The 19969-nt window shown below is 42.2% G+C and overlaps 2 protein-coding genes across 2 annotated transcripts; one reads left to right on the plus strand and one right to left on the minus strand.

Annotated features, from left to right (window-relative positions):
* The first annotated feature begins 1136 nt into the window (after positions 1–1136).
* Positions 1137–19791, plus strand: parp1 (poly (ADP-ribose) polymerase 1). The gene is made up of 23 exons (XM_027155395.2): positions 1137–1377; positions 2097–2259; positions 2635–2750; positions 3997–4211; positions 8664–8760; positions 8913–9029; positions 10087–10263; positions 10393–10567; positions 10689–10829; positions 11082–11318; positions 11691–11756; positions 12130–12262; positions 12706–12901; positions 13289–13417; positions 13748–13831; positions 13933–14055; positions 14160–14288; positions 14388–14486; positions 14653–14805; positions 15679–15806; positions 15898–15959; positions 16056–16170; positions 18879–19791. The coding sequence occupies exons 1-23, from the start codon at positions 1255–1257 to the stop codon at positions 18958–18960; spliced, it is 3060 nt and encodes a 1019-aa protein (XP_027011196.2). The 5' UTR covers positions 1137–1254; the 3' UTR covers positions 18961–19791.
* On the minus strand, positions 4853–6524 carry LOC113648276 (adenosine receptor A1-like). The gene has a single exon (XM_047801609.1). It carries the CDS (start codon positions 6138–6140, stop codon positions 4980–4982), a length of 1161 nt encoding a protein of 386 aa, XP_047657565.1. The 5' UTR covers positions 6141–6524; the 3' UTR covers positions 4853–4979.
* Positions 19792–19969: the final 178 nt, after the last annotated feature.

The following is a 19969-nucleotide window of genomic DNA, read 5'->3' on the forward strand; positions in this document are numbered from 1 at the left end:
AAACTCCATTAAGTAGAGGATTTTATTTACTTTAAATAAAGCAATTCTCTTTAATGTAGTTGTGGCAAAAACGCTGATTACTGATGTAATTTTCCACGAATCTGTTATATTAGCGATTAAAATATTACTTATCTAGTTAACGTTAGCTTGTTTACAATAGCTTGTTGTAACTAACACCCCAAAGCCGTTTCACATGCATTGTTTTATTTGGGACGACTTGGCATAATGTTAACTTAACATTAACGGCCACAATTAGCATATTGTTTAGTTGTGCGTTTACTAAATGAGCACTGTGAAATTTACGCCCATGGTCAAGTGTCACGCATTGAGAGTGACAGTCACACATTTCGGTCTTTTCACACGTTCTCCCGACACACATTGTATTTCTTACACAGAAAAACTTTTTGACTATTTATCATATATTTAATAAGCCACAGCGCCCAAAATGTATCAGTCCGCACGGCTGTCTCTATGGAACCGGGCAGGAACCAAGCAGTTCTTAGTCGAGCCTGACACTTATCAGCTAATCAAAAAAAGAGGCTACACAATAGCCAATCAGAAAATAGCACTGTTGTATATGGGTAAGATTTAACGCAACAACCAATGAAAAAAAAAAGACACATTCATTAGTGAGGGTATTTTCGATGGTCGGTTTGAACAAAACCTCAACACGAAACAGTTTGTCTCTGGACAGGACATTGTCCTCAATCATGACCCTAAATATGTCTGGGCTTGTGCTGAACTGTTTTATATGGGAGCAACATTACAAATGATAAAGGAGTCCAAAAAGGCAACAAACACTTACAATAAACACCACCATCATAATCTCAATCTCTCTCTCTCTCTCTCTCTCTCTCTCTCTCTCTCTCTCTCTCTCTCACTGTCACACACACACACAAATTAATATGGAAACAAAACAAATTCTTTGTATTTGGTTAAATTGCGGTCAGTGATCCTTACTCTCCCATTTTTTATTTTAATTCTTTTTTTTTTTAGGGGGTGGTTGTAGATGCCACGCTTGCTTGTCTTCAAAACTTGTACAGTATGAGAAATTGGCGCCAAATCTGTAACTCTGGGCTCGATTATCTCTCTCTGTCTCTGTGTGTGTTAGTGTAAGAGAGGCGTTACCTCAGTAACTCAGTGCGGGTTCGATTAGTCAGGTCTGGTATTCTGCCGCCACTACACGAGGACCAGGACTCGTTTGTGATTGTTTGCTTAATATCTCTAATTTTCTGCCCATCTTTCTGTCAGGAAATGGCGGATTCACAGGAGGACAAGCTTTACAAAGCCGAGTATGCAAAAAGCGGACGGGCTTCGTGTAAGAAGTGTAAAGAAAACATTGCTAAAGACTCGCTGAGGATGGCTATCATGGTGCAGGTACTGAAGCTAAAGTTAGCATTGTGTGTGTGTGTGTGTGTGTGTGTGTGTGTGTGTGTGTGTGTGTGTGTGTGTGTGTAAGTAAAAAAACCTGAGCGTCTGGTCGGATTTTATGTTTAATGTGCAGAAGGTGTGCAGTTTTCCCTCCTGTGGTGTGTTTAAAATGAACATGTAGCTAGTTAGCATCCTGGGTAGAACAACAACAACAAACTTGTGCATTTCTCGGTGTGGAATTCAAATTATTTGAGGTTTAAACTACAAATAAGATATTAAAACAATACACCATATGTAAGAGGGGGGCACAAACTTTTTTGCAACTCATTTTCCAGCCTAAAACATTTCCATGCATAACAGTTTTGATTTACTGATTACATTTATTTCATACAGCACATTAAGATCAGACATATTACACGTGTTTCTTATTAACAGCACTTTTACTTGGGTTGGGTTGATTGAAATGATTCATAACACACACAAACACACACACACACGCTCTCTCTCTCACACACACACACACTCAGACAACGACACCCCATATTAATGTAAATAACAATGACATACATTCGGATATCAAAACAACTAACACAACAAGCATACAGACGTCGTGCTTTAACACAGTGTACATATAAATATAAAAAAGAGAGAGTAAAATTAACCTCAGCATCAAACTCAGGAATTGGGTTGCAGGTTTGATTGTGAGTTTGTTGATGTTTTCACAGTCGCCCATGTTTGATGGTAAAGTGCCACACTGGCATCATTTCTCGTGCTTCTGGCTCCGCGCGGCCGTGCAGTCGTCGTCGGACATCTCGGGCTTTACGGATCTTCGCTGGGAGGACCAGGAGAAAGTAAAGAAGGCCATCGAAAGCGGAGGATCTGTTGGTGGTGGGTGTTTGGTGTTTCATCGATTATTTTTCCGTGTGCTTATATTCACATGATGCGATGAAATGAACCCAGAGATTTATACTAATGATAATACTAAGCCCGGAATTCAGCGCGAGTTTAAATACACTCGCTCTCCACTTTACGAGGACATTCACACCGTTATCTAATCGTCCAATCTGGTGGCAGCAGCACGATGCATTAAATCAGATGATGAAATAGTTATGAAGAAATAAATAGATAAAGAAAGAAAAGAAGCTCACATGTTTTCACAGCTGTGTAATGCCTTTGTGTTAGGACATTTTCAAGCTCAGACACATTAACTTTTACATCTGCATTAATAACAGTGTGTGGTTTTTTTGCCTCCTCTTCTACCAGGTAAAGCGGACCGTAAAGGAGCAGGTAAAGGAGAGAAGTCGCTGAATGAATTCGCAGTGGAGTACGCCAAGTCCAACAGGAGCACCTGCAAAGGCTGTGATCAGAAAATAGAGAAGGTACAGAACAAGTTTGGCTAATACATTACACATTTTAGTTTTTTTAAGCACTGGCAGATTAGCAATATTGGGATTAAAACTCATTACCTTCCCATCAGTAGTCTAACACCCTAACCACTGAGCTACAGCTTCTAATATAATGCAGAAAGATAAAGTTATTAAAGAGTGTAATAATAATAACTAGAATGTACATTTCCTGAAGAAAATGTGCATGGTGCTTGCTTGTGGCAAATTTCAGCACTCGGTTGCTAGGGTGAAATTTTAGGAATTTCCCATTCAAGTCTATGGGACATTTTTGGCCACTTTTTCGTCCGCTGTGCGAACATCGTTGGTCGGATCGCTTATAAAAGTCATAGCACACCTCTCGTCGATGAGCCGGTCGATTTGACACCTCATTCATGGGTCTAGGACAAAAGCTGCAGGACAAGTTACGTGCCGGATTTTTGTCCAGAAGAAGAATATCTCAGTATGCAAGATAACAAGAATGCTGCTTTGCAAGAACCATTACTAATAATATCCTAGCTAATGTTGCAGATTCCTTGCATGTCAATGCACAAACTGTATTCCTGGAGAATGTAGTGTGTTTCAGATTATTTACACCTTTTTACACCTGGTCACTTCATGTGTTGTCTCTGATCCCATAGCTATCTGATTTGTTACAACTGTTCCATTTACATTAGGCCACATTGGTGTCTGTGTGAGACACGGCTTGCTGCACCGTTTATATTTAAAGCCTATCTGAATGTATTATATTGGTAGTTTACATCATTAAGCGGTAGCAGAACAGCGTGTACGTAAACATTTGTCTGCTTTTCTGCTGACTTCTTGTCACCGTTCTGAGCGTCGTGTGCCGTCGTCTCTGTTCAAACTATTTCTCACGGTTATTTAGGTCATTAGCCTGTAGCACAAACTGATTAGCCAAACACTTCTGCTGACTTCTTAACTAACAAGACAGTTGACTTTTTGTACCAAACCCTTCAGTAAAGGTTAAACCCCGGTGGTTTCTGGTGGCTCCGCCCCCTTGAGCAACTTGAGTCAGTCAGCTTTGTGCTCGGGTCTTCATCAGTGAACTATTGAAGACTTCGTCAGGAAGAAATCGGTGTTAAGTCTGTAAACAGAAAGGATATGATTTACGTTTATATTATTGTTTCCTGTCCAGTGTCACACAAAGTGTTTATACACGACCACCAGGTACAGAACTGAACGTGAGCTACTGAGCATGTTCCCAGTGTTCCTTCCGTTTCAGGACCATATTCGCATATCGAAGAAATCGGTGGATCCGGAGAAGCCTCAACTGGGTCTGATCGATCGCTGGTACCACACGGGTTGCTTTGTGAGTCGGCGCGAGGAGCTGGTGTTCAAGCCCGAATACAGCGCGCCTCAGCTCAAAGGCTTCGCCGCTCTGCGTGCCGAGGACCAGAACGAGTTGAAGAAGAGACTCTCGGCTGTCAAGGCTGAGGGGTGAGTCACGTCGTTACAAACACAATTACTGATTTCACGGTGGCTTAGCGGTTAGCACGTTCGCCTCACACCTCCAGGGTCGGGGGTTCGATTCCCACCTCCACCTTATGTGTGTGGAGTTTGCATGTTCTCCCCGTGCCTCGGGGGTTTCCTCCGGGTACTCTGGTTTCCTCCCCCGGTCCAAAGACATGCATGGTAGGTTGATTGGCATCTCTGGAAAATTGTCCGTAGTGTGTGTGTGTGTGTGAATGTGTGTGTGTGTGTGTGCCCTGCGATGGGTTGGCACTCCGTCCAGGGTGTATCCTGCCTCGATGCCCGATGACGCCTGAGATAGGCACAGGCTCACCGTGACCCGAGAAGTTTGGATAAGCGGTAGAAAATGAATGAATGGAAAATGACTTATTTTCTTTTATTTAATTATTAGTTTATTTATTCAGTCTTCATTTTCACAATAAAACAAACAGAATTTGTTGAATTTAAAATTAAACGTTCATGAAAACATTTTAATGAAAACATTTTTTAAGATTATCAGTGAAGCCCTTGTGTGTCTTTTTAGCTTCTAGTTCAAGAAATCTTTTAGATTTATATATTTATTTATATATTGATCTCGAAATGGTTTTGTTCTGCGGGTTATATTTTATTAAAAAATAGAGAGAATATCAAGGATTTAGAAAACTAGACGTAAATTTATTGAAACTTCGATCAGTGATACGTTGGATATAGAGGACGATCGGGTTCTAAATAGGTTACGGGAGAAACATCAAGAGGTCAGGATTTGTGTACGGTGGCTATGCGGCCGTCGTCATGGTGATCCTGTCCCTCAGCTCTGCCTCTGCAGCACAGGAAAATCCCTTTGAAGGCTTCTCTGAACGACTTCATCTTGTACGCGTAGAGGAAAGGGTTGACGGCCGAGTTGGCGTGCGACAGAATGATGGCGGTGAGCAGGAGAGGCAGGGGCACGTAGCAGGTAGGACACAGAAGGAGGAAGCAGTTGATGATGTGCAGCGGGATCCAGCAAACGGTGAAGAGAAAGAGCACGAGGAAGAGCGACGTGGCCGTCTTCATCTCCTTCTTGATATTGGTGGCTCCTTCGCTGTTGGCCTGGCCACCGCGGTCCGCCGCGATACGCCGTATCTGCTGCTTCACCGTGAGGAAGATCTGAGCGTAGATCAGGAACATGACGACGAGTGGCGTCAGGATGCACGCGAAGAAGTTGAAGTACACCATGTAGGTCATCTCCACTATGTTGACGAAGAAGCAGAAGCCGTCTCCAGGCGGAGTCTTGTGCCAGCCCATGAGCGGAACCAGGCCGATGAGGAACGCCAGCACCCACGTGATCAGGATGACGAGCAGCGCGTTGCGAGGTGTCATGGTGCTGTGGTAGCGGAAGGGCATGAAGATGGCCACGTAGCGTTCCACCGCCACGGCCAGCAGGCTGAAGATGGAGCTCTGGGTCAGCATGATGAGCACCGACAGCATGAGCAGACACAGGTACAGGTTGTGGCGCGGGATGCCCAGACCCGTCATGATGGCACAGGGGATAGCCAGCGCCCCCACGCACACATCTGCCACTGCCAGCGACACCAGAAAGTAATTAGTGACCGTGTGCAGCTTGCGGTTCATCCCCACAGCGGCACAGACCAGCAGGTTGCCCACGGTGGACAGGAAGGCGATGACGAGCTCTGCGATCATGTACGGCATGTTTATGGACGCCGGCGTTTCTGCAGGAGTCGTGGTTAAAGTTGCCAGAGTCGTAAGAGCCGTGAACGTGGCGTTAGTCTGCGGGCGTGGCTGAGTGATGCCCAACGTAGTCGTGGCCTTAGTGACGGCCAGAAAGCTGGTGTTTGGATAAGATGTGATGTTCAGGATGGTGGTGTTGAAATAAAGCAGAGTTCCCGGGAGGGTGGCGTTGGGGACCGAGCCATTCATTATAAACTGGAAAGAAAAAAACAGACGTTATCATGTAAGCGTGAACGACACACCGTCAACATCAAGATGTTCAGTTTTCATCTGAGAGGCTGACTGGAAAGATTGACAAAGACTTAATTTAACAGTTATTAATTTTACAGTTTAGTCGTAAAAGATAGTGACGTTCTTTAGAGACCTCTTTTTATCACTCAATAATAAAGTGAAATTCTGGTTAGAAAAAAATTCAGCAGCAGAAAATAACCTGAGGAATAAATTCTGCCGAAGCAAGAAAATACGAAAAAATCGCAGCTTTGCTTTACAATAAAAAAAAGACCGTTAGTTAGAAATATGAATGTTTGTAATCATTTCTAAGATTTCAGCAAATAAAAGTGTGTTTAAAATGCACAAAACCTGAAAAAGCACAAGGTGTAAAATTGTTCAGTTTTTTAAAGTTTACAGTTTAACATCATAAACATTTACGTTCGCAATTATTAAAAACAAATTAGAATTATCGCATAAAATCTTGTATTGTTATACTGTAGAGTTCATCTGATTTTTATTTTTAACTTTATTAAAAAAAATTTTACAAAAAAAACTGTACAATTTACACCGTGCGCTTTTTTTTTTAAAATGTGTTTTGCTTTTTTAATGTACTTTTATTTGCTTTAATCTAAGAAATGTTTACAAATACATTCAAATTTCTAACTGTCTTTTTTATTTTTTATTTTTGAAAATAAATAAATAAAAAATGTTCGTGTACCATTTAGCCAAATCTGAATCAATTTGAACTGTTTGACCGAAATTAAATTGCTTCACTATTCATGAATCACTGAAATAGGTTTTATTATTATTATTATTTTAATATTTATTGCCAGTCAGTGTCTCCAATGTGGATCTGAACCGAGACGTTTTGTGTGACGACATAAAAATACGCGTTCGGACCAAATTGTCATGTCTTCGCTGGTAGGAGTTTAAAAGAAGAATCCTGTGATTTCAAGTAAAGAAGAAATAAAGCACAAGACTAAAAATGAAACATTTTGGGAATTTTGTGGACTCCTGGAGGATCTGATTATCTGCCTGAGCTGTCGCATTTTTTTTTTCCAGAATTTCGTTGAAAAAGAAAATTCCCTTGTACAGAAATGTCAGTATATAAATATCAGTTTTAATGTCATTTATTCCAGTGTTAGATGTTTGATGTTACTCACGTGATTCCTGGTGCAGTGCCACAAAATCTTTTCCTGGGTCACGGCACCATTTCTCCAGACGCGTTGGTACATCCGACTCCTGTTTTTCTGTTTCTAGACTCCATCACACTGAGAAATATCGATCCTGAATCATGTCTGTAACTGTCATCTAACCTGTGTGTGTGTGTGTGTGTGTGTGTGTAGATGGAGGTTTTAGGGGTTTATATAAGACTCGCAGTTTCCTTTGTTTGTGTTGTTTTCCCCCACCGTGGGGTCGTCTGCGGTCCTCGGCGGCCGTCCGTATATCCGTGGAGTCATTAGCGATTTGTCTGAGGGGTAATAAGATAGGTGAGATGGTGGAATGAGACGTCCCCTAGGTGGCTCTCTTTATAGAAAGGTGATTTAATTAGTCGGTGAGGTCCATCAGGAAGCCCCACCAGGTCACGAGCGCATGTTTAGATGTTACTGCTGAGCTACTAATGAGCTCCAGTGGAAAACATGCATGTTCACGGTGGGTTATTAAGGTTTCCCACTTAAACTCTGACCACAACAGACCCAATAATAACGAACAGGTATTGGGGGAAATATCAGCGTTAGATTTCACACAGTGCTTTTCTGAGATGTCCTGGACATCATTATACACTTTTATATTAAATATTATATTTATATTAGATGCTGATACGAGGCAGCTGATGTAGTGATGATAGATTCAAATAAAATTGTGAAATGTAGAAAAAAAAGATTTTTCCCCAGTGATAACGTGACGTGTGTTTTGGTATTTTATCTAGAATATCTGAATCTGTTCTTTCTTTCTTTCTTTCTTTCTTTTTCTTTCTTTCTTTCCCTTCACGCTTTCTTTCTTTCCCTTCACTCTTTGTTCCTTTCTTTCTTTCTTTCTTTCTTTCTTTCTTTCTTTCTTTCTTTCTTTCTTTCTTTCCCTTCACTCTTTCTTTCTTTCTTTCCCTTCACTCTTTCTTTCTTTCCCTTCACTCTTTCTTTCTTTCCCTTCACTCTTTGTTCCTTTCTTTCTTTCTTTCCATTCTTTCTTTCCCTTCACTCTTTTCTTTCTTTCCCTTCACTCTTTCTTTCTTTCTTTCCCTTCACTCTTTCATTAATTTCTTTTTCTTCACTCTTTCTTTAATTTCTTTTTCTTCACTCTTTCTTTAATTTCTTTTCCTTCACTCTTTCTTTAATTTCTTTCCCTTCACTCTTTCTTTAATTTCTTTAATTTTTAAGAATTATTCATTTTAATTATTTTTTAATGTATATTTATGTATATTTATAACATCCCAAACAGGTCAGCAATAAATAACCAAGAAATAAATACAAAAATCAATTCATTCAATTATTTATTTATTAGGAAGAGGAAAGCCGACTCCGTCGACGGAGACAGCGTCTCGAAGAAGAAGAAGAAAGAGGAAGAAGAGGAGAAAAAACAACTGGAGATGAAGCTGAAGGTCTGAACTGTTAGACGGTTTGGTTTATTAGTTTTGCGATGACACGATGCATATTCCTTCTAAAGAAACTAAAACCTCTTTATTTATTGTTCGTGCGTTCGAGTTATCGTGTGGTTTATTAAGTTCCTCTACTGTATTTGGGTGATTTACAGGAGCAGAGCCAGTTGATTTGGGGAATTAAAGACAAACTGAAGAAATGCTGTTCAGTCAATGACATGAAGGAGCTTCTGATCGCCAACGAACAGGAGGTTCCTGCAGGAGAATCCAACGTAAGAACCAAAATAATCTTCCTCACATGATTTACTGTGTCACATGTTAATGAGGAGACACTCTCAGAGCTAATTAATTCATCTAAAGTTTAATTACCTCTTTCTGACCAATCAGAACAAAGAACTCAGCAGCACTGTGGTGTAAGGATGACTGTTGGTTAAAGGTGCGGTCTCCGTTGTTTGAAAGACAAAGTTGACATTTGAAATCACCAAAACAAACACACCCCTAACTCAAATGGGTCCCACCCCTGTTTTGATAGCTCCGCCCACACATACACCAGACAAGTATTATGGCGGATCCTGCTGGGGCAGCTGGCCGAGGGGAGATTTTTTACTATACTATGGTAATACAAATGTGTTTTTGTAGTGCTGTGTGTTGTACCGTAAGAGGTTTAGCTTTGTTTCCCGCGGAAGACGTTCAGTTCTCTCCAGCGCTAGAAAGCTGATCCTATATTAACACGTTCTACTTCTTGCCTTATTGTAAGCCCTTCTTCTTTCTTTCTTTGTTTTTGTCCTCCATGTCAATGTTAAAACCGCTTTCTGCTAATTTCACACATGCGCACTGAACACTCTCTCCGCCCATATTGACAAGACCCACCCCTTTCTGCTCATTGGCTACACGTTAGTTTTGTTTTTGTTTTGTTTGGTGGCCCGACTCAGTTTTCTGAAGCATTTCTCAAACAACGGAGACCGCACCTTTAAGAGATGAATGCTTTTAGTAAAAAAGTCATCAGTGAGGAAATTTAATCTACAATGAAATTTTAAATTGTCACATGAAATGCTCTTTAGATCTCTGTCAATAAAAGATTCAAAAAGGTATTTAAAATAGAATTTGAAAATTGAGAGAGAATAGAATAATAAGGAAATAATTATCCTCTGTACAATAAAGTAGGACATGATTTTTTTGGGGTTTCGATAATTTGGTTTAAAAAAAATCTGTTTGTTTGTTTATTTGTTTGTTTGTTAAATCTTTAATTTATTCACTTTGACGTGTAACCCAGTGGATTTCCAAAGAACTGGATATTGATGCCGATTTGTAACCCGATCGGATCCACAGATCTTAGACCGTCTGTCTGACTGCATGGCTTTCGGATCGTTGAAGCCCTGCGAGACGTGTAAGGGACAGCTCGTGTTCAGGAGCGACGCCTACTACTGCACAGGAGACATCTCCGCCTGGACGAAGTGTGTGGGCAAGACTCAGACGCCTAACCGCAAAGACTGGGTCACTCCGAAGGTCAGTTCCTGTCTAGATGTTTATGCGTTAGGGCAAAGAAAAAGCATGTGTGATTTGAAACTTAGAGAAGTTCCAGTTACAGATTAGTGATGGAGTTCGCTGTTGCTGTTCTTTTTATTTTTTTTAAAGGAGTTTCATGAAATTCCCTACCTGAAGAAGTTTAAGTTCAAGCGTCAGGACCGTGTTTTTCCCAAAGAGCCTCCCGCTGCTCCCTCTGCCGCTCCTGCGTCTTCTACGGTCACTTCGGCTTCCGCCTCTGCGGCTTCCGGTTTCCTCACTGAGCTCCCTGCTGAAGTGCCCACAGGTCAGAGTCTCACCTGTACCATTATTTATAACGTGGGAGTCTGTGAAAAAGCTGTCCAGAATCGTCAGGGTGAAGATCGTGTCTCTGCGTCTAGAGCTGAACGTTATTCTTGTCTCTGCAGATAAACCTCTGACCGGGCTGAAGGTGCTGTCTGTGGGGAAGCTGAGCAAGAACAAGGACGAGCTGAAGGCTGTGGTAGAGGAGCTGGGAGGCAAAATCACCAGCACTGTTAACAAAGCCATGTTCTGTCTCAGCTCCAGGAGTGAGTGATTTGGTATATGTGGGGTGGGGTGGTCATGGGGTGAGGGTGTACGTGGGCAGGGGGCTTTATGCATGTAGGGGTGAGGGTGTATGCCTTGTGGGGTGGGGTAGGTGTATGTGTGTGGGTGAAGCAAGTCTCAGGTGAAGCTGCAACCTTGTTTTTGTGTTCCTCGTTAACGTTACCGCTATCACCGACCTTCTGTGTCTTCTGTGTGTGTGTAAAATGAGCTCTGTTTGTCGTGTCGTATTTCAGAGGAAGTTGAAAAGATGAGTAAGAAGATGGAGGAGGTGAGGGACGCTGGCGTGCGAGTCGTCTCCGAAGAGTTCCTCATCGATATCAAGTCCTCAGGGAAGGGGCTTCGAGAGCTCATCTCCTTGCACGGGATCTCGCCCTGGGGCGCCGAGGTCAAAGACGAGGCCCAGGCTTCAACGGCAGCCGCAAAATCCAGCGGATCCTCCAAGAGCTTGGGGAGAGGCAGCGAGGACGAGGGTCAGGGCCGTGGTTTTGTTTAACTGTGATGTTTAGACCATCACTGATGTGGCAGGATATCGTTTGTATCTTAAAAAAGTACAAAACGTTTCAGAATCGGTTCCTTATGCAAGACCTTTTATGGAGGTTTGTGGATGTGGCCGAATGTAAATTTGCGGTGCAGTGAACGTGTGCAAACCTGCTGTAAACTTTTAGTTCAGTTCGGCTAAAAAACATTTTCACACTCACTCACTAAACGATTGATTTTCATATGTTTTTACATAATTTTAAGTTGTAGCCAGAGTGGCACAGCAATCAGGAGTGTGTGTGTGTGTGAGACACTTGTGAGACTTTTTCAGTCATAATTTTTTTGTATTTTAATTTATTTCTCAGGTAGCAGTAAGTCAAAGACGATGAAGCTAATGGTTAAAGGTGGAGCTGCTGTAGATCCGGACTCAGGTCATACACACAATTCTGTCTCTCTCTGTCTCTCTCTCTGATTGTCTCTCTTGGTCTCTCTGTCGGTCTCTCTTGGTCTCTCTCTCTGTCTCTTTCTCTGATTGTCTCTCTTTCTCTTTGTATCTCTCTCTCTGTCTCTCTCTCTCTCTCTCTGTCTCTCGCTCTGTCTCTCTCTCTGTCTGTCTCTCTCTCTCTCTCTGTGTGTGTCTCTCTGTGTCTCTCTCTCTCTCTCTCTCTCTCTCTCTCTCTCTCTGTGTCTGTCTCTCTCCCTCTCTCTCTCTCTGTGTCTGTCTCTCTCTCTCGTTCTCTCTTTCTCTCTGTGTGTGTGCGCCTCCTCTGTATCTTATTTAAATAACACATTGTTGTTGCACAGGTCTTAAGGACTGCGCTCATGTCCTGGATCAGAACGGGAAGATCTACAGCGCTACTCTGGGGTTGGTGGACATCGTCCGGGGAACAAACTCCTACTACAAACTCCAGCTGCTGGAGGACGACGTACAGAAACGGTGAGGCACAGCACCGGGTGCATCTCACCATCTAATCTGGTGCACTAATCCTGTTCTTTAACTATCGCAGGACTTCTGCTGGGCAGCACCTCCGTTCCCGGGGCTCGACTGGGACGAGTAGGAGTCGGCCCTTTTTTCACTGAAAGAGGACAAGTAGAAAAGATCACTCCAAATAAAAGTGGTTTAAAAATAAATACAGTCATGTCTCATACGATGAAGACGAAGAATTATTAAACCTAAATGTTTAAAGGCAGCACACATACCTGGAACGAAGGGTGCGAATACTTTTTGTTTCGATACAAAGCGACTCTGTGTTAGAAGTTTAACATGTACGGAATGGCTTGCTTAGTCGAACCGTGGTGGATTCTGGGTAATATGCTGAGCAAACCTGCACGGTGAGGGAGTGTGTTTCATGGTGTGGTGGTGTGTGTTTTTGCTCTAAGGTACTGGGTGTTCAGGTCCTGGGGTCGAGTAGGAACTACAATCGGAGGACACAAACTGGAGAAGTTTTACGACAAAAACTCGGCCATGGATAACTTCCGCAGCGTGTACGAGGAGAAGACGGGCAACAGCTGGACCTCGAGCAGCTTCACCAAATATCCCAACAAATTTTATCCTCTCGAGATTGATTACGGACAGGTAGGCGGTGTAACAGTGGGTAGGCGGTGTAACAGTGGGTAGGCGGTGTAACAGTGGGTGGGCTGTGTAACAGTGGGTGGGCGGTTTAATGGTTGGTGGGCGGTGTAACGGTCTGTAGCTGGTGACATTAATATATTACATTTGATGAAGTACATGTAATAAAGTGTACACGCTTTTTACATTTCCTCTCTGTGTCTCTCTGTCTCTCTGTGTGTATGTCTCTCTGTGTGTGTCTCTCTCTTTCTCTCTGTGTCTCTCTCTCTTTCTCTCTGTGTCTCTCTCTGTGTCTCTCTGTCTCTCTCTCTGTGTCTCTCTGTCTCTCTCTCTGTCTCTGTGTGTCTCTCTGTCTCTCTCTCCGTCTCTCTCTCTGTGTATCTCTCTCTGTAGGATGAGGAAGCGGTGAAGAAGCTGAAAGCCAGCAGCGGTACCAAGTCTAAACTTGCCAAACCAGTACAGGAGCTCATCCGCATGATCTTTGATGTAGAGAGCATGAAGAAGGCCATGGTGGAGTTTGAGGTGAGTGACTCCAATGAGAGATTCTAAAAACATTATCACCAGATTGTTAGGAAGTTTTTTTTTCCTTATTTGACATTCATTCTGTCTTTCCCTCTTTCTTTGTCTCTTATTCTCTCTTCTTATTCTGTCTTTTTTCTGTTTATCTCTCTTTCTGTCTCTTATTGTTTCCACCTCTCTCTCTCCCTCTCTCTTTCTTGCTCCCTTGTTGTCCCCACCTCTATCTGTCTCTCTCTCACTGTTTATCATCTCTCTCCCTCTCGCTCTCTCCCTTGTTGTCCTTTCTTTGTCTTTTCCCCATTTCCTGAACAATCTAAACCTTTTCCTGAACAGATTGACCTGCAGAAGATGCCTTTGGGGAAACTGAGTAAGAGACAGATTCAGAGTGCGTACTCTCTCCTCACGAAGGTTCAGCAGGTCAGTGTCAACCTTTTCTAGCTCACAAAGCAAAAGGTTTCGTCATCATTTGTTCATCTCCTAGATCGTTTGTTTGACTTGTCTGTCCGTCTCCACACCAGGCCGTGTCCGATAACGCTTCGGAAGCTCAGATCCTGGACCTGTCCAATCAATTCTACACCCTGATACCTCACGACTTCGGCATGAAGAAACCTCCGCTGCTGAGTAACCTGAACTACATACAGGTGAGACGTAGGGAACGTTCAAGCTTCGGCTCGGGGTCCCTGGCTTTAATACGCGAGGTCGTGGATCTATTTAGAGAGAATTTTTTTAATTCTCGTTCCTGCAGGCCAAAGTGCAGATGCTGGACAACCTGCTGGACATCGAGGTGGCATACAGTCTCCTGCGTGGTGGCGCCGAGGACAACAAGAAAGACCCGATTGACCTCAACTACGAGAAACTCAAAACTAAGATCCAGGTTCGCTTCCTGTCTGCTAACGTTTGAATACCACTTATTGTTGTGTGCAAGCTTAGTTCTCTAGTGATGATGATGATGATGATGATGACTCGTGTGCAGGTGGTGGATAAGTCATCCGAAGAAGCTCAGATTATTCAGCAGTATGTGACGAACACGCACGCTGCAACCCATAACACCTACACGCTCGAAATAGAAGAGGTAAGAGGAGTCGAAGACGCAGCTGTATATTCTTTTGGATATTTTCCAGTCCAAACTTTAACATAAGAGGTCGATGTTATTTTTACGAGTCTGTAGCGCTACTAAGCAGTCAGAAGTACCAGTCTTTCTTACAGCATTCTGATAACGTGATATTGCGTCTGTTCAGATCTTTAAGATCGAGAGAGAAGGTGAGTACCAGCGTTACCGCGCCTTCAAAGACTTACCCAACCACCAGCTCCTGTGGCACGGCTCACGCACCACCAACTACGCCGGCATCCTGTCTCAGGGTCTGCGCATCGCCCCGCCCGAGGCTCCTGTCGTACGTATCGAGTCTTTCCACTGATTATCTTGTTAACGCAGAGGTCCAGAATCTGTGATTATCGGAGACATGTATTATAATATGGTTCGGCATCCAAAAAAAATCGTTATACTGAACAAGTCTTATCACTGATGTGAAGCACCGTCACCGTCAATAAACACAGAATAACCAATAAACAATGACGTAAATGAGACTTTTGTTAACGCGGGTTTTCCGAAGGATTTGTCATACATGCACGCAATTATCTGTCGATGCAGAATAAAAACGACGAGGAGGCGGAGTCAGACGTGATCTGGCTCCTCCCACTCGGGCGTATTTGGATCGGAAGTCTGGGGAATAGAGACATCTTGGTGTCTTCCATGCTATATAACTTGTATACAATAATACACTATATAACGGCCTGGTTCTGCCCCCTGGACCATTTTATTTGTTTGTTTGTTTGTTTGTTTGTTTATTTATTTATTCCAAAAGTGCCCGGTCTTTCTCTGATCTATCATCAGTGATAAATAAACGCATATGAAATAAAGATTGACGTCACTCCGGTGATGAAGAGGTTGCCGTAGCTGCAGCTGTAGCTTTGGACACACATAATCAAGAGAATCTGAAATCTCGATCGAACGCAGCCGCAGTTAAAGTGGGACGTCATGTGACTCGTGGGTGGAACTTTATAATTAGTTATGTTTATTAACCTGATTTGGTGCGATAGTAAAAACACCGTAGACTTTAGAAGTTCCTCTGTTTTCACTCGGTATGTAAAAAAATGACAATTTTTAAAGATAAAGATCGTAAAAAGATGAAAGCGTGACCTGAGCGATTGAAGGACAAATGCGTGAACTCCATTTTAAGGCTCCTTCCTGTGTTCTTTCTTTGTAGACAGGATATATGTTCGGCAAAGGCGTGTACTTTGCTGACATGGTGTCTAAGAGCGCAAACTACTGTCACACGTCCCAGGCGGACCCCGTAGGCCTCATCCTGTTGGGAGAAGTCGCTCTCGGCAACATGTAAGTCCTTTTCGTTTCCGCTCTTGTTACGGCGTCGTGTTCGGATTTATTATACATAACGTAAACGTCACACATTGTTTTTATTTTTAAGGCATGAACTTAAAAAGGCTTCTCACATCACAAAGCTACCCAAAGGGAAACACAGCGTCAAGGGTAAGATCTCGTGTTATAATCCCAGACGTGTCATTTAAATAAAGAACTAGTGCACAGTATTGGTCAATAAAATGTCTCTGATTTGGTAATACATAGGTTTGGGAAGGACTGCCCCAGACCCTAGTGCTACTGTGTCTTTTAACGGAGTGGACGTACCGCTGGGAAAAGGTTCCAACACCAACATCGATGACACAAGCCTGCTTTACAACGAGTATCCTTTCCACTGCGGTCTGGTTCTTCAGAGGGGTTTCGATTCTTTTCTTAGCCTCTTGTGTTTAATATGCAGCTTTTTAATAAGAATGTCTTGCTTTAATTACTATAAAGTTTGACATATACTGTACATATACAGTCATGGGAAAAAGTGTTGGCACCCCTGAAATTTTTCCGTAAGTATTGCTCACAGAAAAGTTTTGCTATACACGTTTATTTCCTTTTTGGGGGGAAAAAACAAATTTGACAATTTCACACACAACTCCAAAAATGGGCCAGACAAAATTATTGGCACCCTTTCAAAATTTTGGATAAATAAGTTTGTTTCAAGCATGCGATGCTCCTTTAAACTCACCTGGGGCAAGTAACAGGTATGGGCAATATAAAAATCACACCTGAAAGCAGATAAAAAGTCTTTGCATTGCGTGTCTGTGTGTGCCACACTAAACATGGAGAACAGAAAGAGGAGGAGAAGATAACTGAGTACTTGAGAGGCAAAATTGTGGAAAAATATCAACAGTCAACAAGGTTACATTCCATCTCCAGAGATCTAGATGTTCCTTTTGTCCACAGTGTGCAACTCTATGATCAAGAAGTTTGCAACCCTTGGCACTGTAGCTAATCTCCCTATATGTGGACCGAAGAGAAAAATTGATAATGTTGCAACGCAGGACAGTGGATGATGGATAAGCAGCAAGACGGCAGTTTGCCAAAATGTACGTGAATAAAACAAAATCCGTCTGTGGAAAACCTCTTGTGGACAGATGAGACCAAGATAGAGCTTTTTGGTAAAGCACATCATTCTACTGTTTACCGAAAATGGAATGAGGCCTTCAAAGAAAAGAACACAGTACCTACAGTCAAATATGGTGGAGGTTCAAAGATGCTTTGGTTCCTCTGGCATTGGGTGCTTTGACTGTGGGTGTGCAAGGCATCATGAAATCTGAGGATTACTACAGGATTTTCGGTCGCAATCTAGGGCCCAGTGTCAGAAAGCTGGGTTTGTGTCCGAGATCGTGGATCTTCCAGCAGGACGACGACCCCAAACATACTTCAAAAAGCACCCAGAAATGGATGGCAACAAAGCGCTGTAGAGTTCTGAAGTGGCCAGCAATGAGTCCAGATCTAAATCCCATTGAAAATCTGTGGAGAGATCTTAAAATTGCTGTTGGGAAAAGGCGCCCTTCTGATTCGAGAGACCTGGAGCAGTTTGCAAACGAAGAGCGGTCCAAAATTCCGGGTGAGAGGTGTAAGAAGCTTATCGATGGTTATAGGAAGCGATTGATTTCAGTTATTTTTTTTTTACAAAGGGTGTGCAACCAAATATTAAGTTACGGGTGCCGATAATTTTGTCCGGCCCATATTTGCAGTTTTGTGTGAAATTTGCATTTTCCTCAATTTTTTTTTTGTGGTGTTCTTATACGTACAAAGGAAATGAACGTGTAATTGCGATACTTTTCTGTGAAAAATACTTCATTTTCTGGAAAAATTTCATTGAAAACACTTTTGGCCATGACTGTACATATTGTAGTATGTTTGTACACTGCCCAGCCATAACGTTAAAACCACTGACTGGTGAAGTGAATTAATATTGATGATCATGCAACAAATGGATATGTAACATTTATTTTTATTAGTTTAGCAGACTACAAGCAAAAGAGGAAATACGAGCAAAGTGAAGCATCGAGCCGAAGGACAATACAATAGTGTTGCCATACGAGATTTTTCATTGAGTACACAGAGTAAAGGTATAAAAGAGTGTATATGAAGCTATTTATTTATTTATTTATTTGGAGAGGGGACAAGCACTTAATGGTTTGTTATGCACTCACGATTGCATGACTGTCAGTGTGAAAATCTAGAAAAGGACCTCATGCTAGTGGTCTTAACGGGTTCACTTGGATCCGAAAAGCTGAGGTCTGACCCGAGCAGGTTCGGGTCTTAAAGTTTCACGTGTGCCTCGGACACGGGTCGGGTATAATAATAGCGGCATCGGGTCTCGGGTAATTTAGAATGAATGTGTTTTTACCGAACGGACCCGAAAAGACCCGAACTACTGTATCTCGTGTGTGTGCATCGACTCGAGTCCTTTTCCAACCTCTCCTCTGTTTGCCAAGTCTGCTTGCGACATAGTGTTGCTGGCGGTAAGCTAATTTTCGTTGAAACAGACCTCTCAATTTTGAATCCATGCTGTAGCGGTTACTTTTCTGCCTGACTGGTGCGGGCAGGGCTGCATCGGTGTGTGCAACATTCGGGTCCAGGCAGGTTAAAAAAAAATTGACGACGGGTCAGGCTCAGGTCTAATTTTTTCGGGTCGGGCTCGGGTCGAGTCTTTCTTTAAAAAAACAAAAATTATGCACGTTGGGTTCGGGTAAAAAGTGATTTGGGTCTCTTCGGGTCGGATACATTTGTTTAGACCCAAGAAGACCTCTACCTCATGCCTCGTCATATAGCCACTACAGGCCATTGGACAGTACCTTCCAAAACTGGTCCAAGGAAGGACAACAGGTGAGCCAGCTGGTGTTTTAGCGTTTATTATGCCAACGGCATGTGTGCATGCATTTTAAGGAAAATGAATGAAACCGTTGCAGACATTAAAAACGGGGCTGTTGTTTGCAGGCCAGATACAAGATGCAAGAATTGTTGTTGTTTTTTTTTCCCAATGTGCCAAAATTTTTGGTGATTTCGCCTTGACTTCAGTTCCTCCAGGTATATCGTGTACGACGTTGCTCAGGTCAACCTGAAATACCTCCTGAAGATTCGCTTCAATTATCAGACTTCCCTTTGGTGAGAGGTGCTTACTTGCGAGCCTGATCTCCATACCACCGTCAGTTCTTGATGAAGAAAGAACCCCATCTCCACATCTCCGTCAGCTCACTGCAATGCAGCCATCAAGACCGAGGGGGAGAGAGAGAGAGAGAGAGAGAGAGTTCCTGTCTTTCATTTCCGTCTGTCGATTTCTCTGCTTTTAGTGTTCAGCGCGGGATAAATAAAACAAGTTCTCTTGCACTGTAAACAGTCTATTCGAGTAAATGCTCTCTTTGTGACTCGTATCGTTACTTCTGTTAAAGAGATGTACAGATATGGGATTTAATCCAATTAGTATTTCAGGGGTTTTTGTGGAGATTTCTTGGATCCTACAAACAGTATTCGTTAGAACGGTCTTCCATTAGTTTTCTAGACTTCTTTCCTTCGGGTTTAGGCACGTTGTATTGAGTTTTTTTCTACTACAAAGTCTGATCCTTGTAGTTTTATTTACTTTATTGAAAACAGACCAACATACAGTTTTTCGTAACTGATGGTTTTCTTGTACGTGAATTACTAGCGGTCGATTGCTTAAAGAACAGACGAACGGATCTCTTACTAGGATTCCTAGTATTAGGGCTTTTAGAAACAACAAACATACGTATACACTTTCTGTGTACCTCAAAAAAGTTTTGTTTTTTTTTTACTTTACTAAGGTGAAATTGTTCAAACTAGTTCATTTCATGAAGTTAATTGAAATAAAAATGTTTTCTTTGCAGATCGTAATACGGTTAATTCGGCATACGCTTTGCTTTTGCTTGTTTTTGTTTTTTTTTTCTTTACAACAACTATGAATAAAAACAGTACTTTAAGCCTGTTATGTTTGTTTGGACTTTTTATTTATTTATTTTTACAAACAGTCGAGAAAGAAATAAAGCAACTTTTATAGGTTTCACAAGGTTTATGTTCTAAAAACAAACGTTCACTTTTGTATATACGGTTTCCTATCTATATTAAAGTGTAGTGACTACTTTTGTTTCGTCGAAGTTAAAGTA

This window comes from Tachysurus fulvidraco, chromosome 16 (genome assembly GCF_022655615.1).
Source record: "Tachysurus fulvidraco isolate hzauxx_2018 chromosome 16, HZAU_PFXX_2.0, whole genome shotgun sequence".
Classification (NCBI taxonomy): domain Eukaryota; kingdom Metazoa; phylum Chordata; class Actinopteri; order Siluriformes; family Bagridae; genus Tachysurus; species Tachysurus fulvidraco.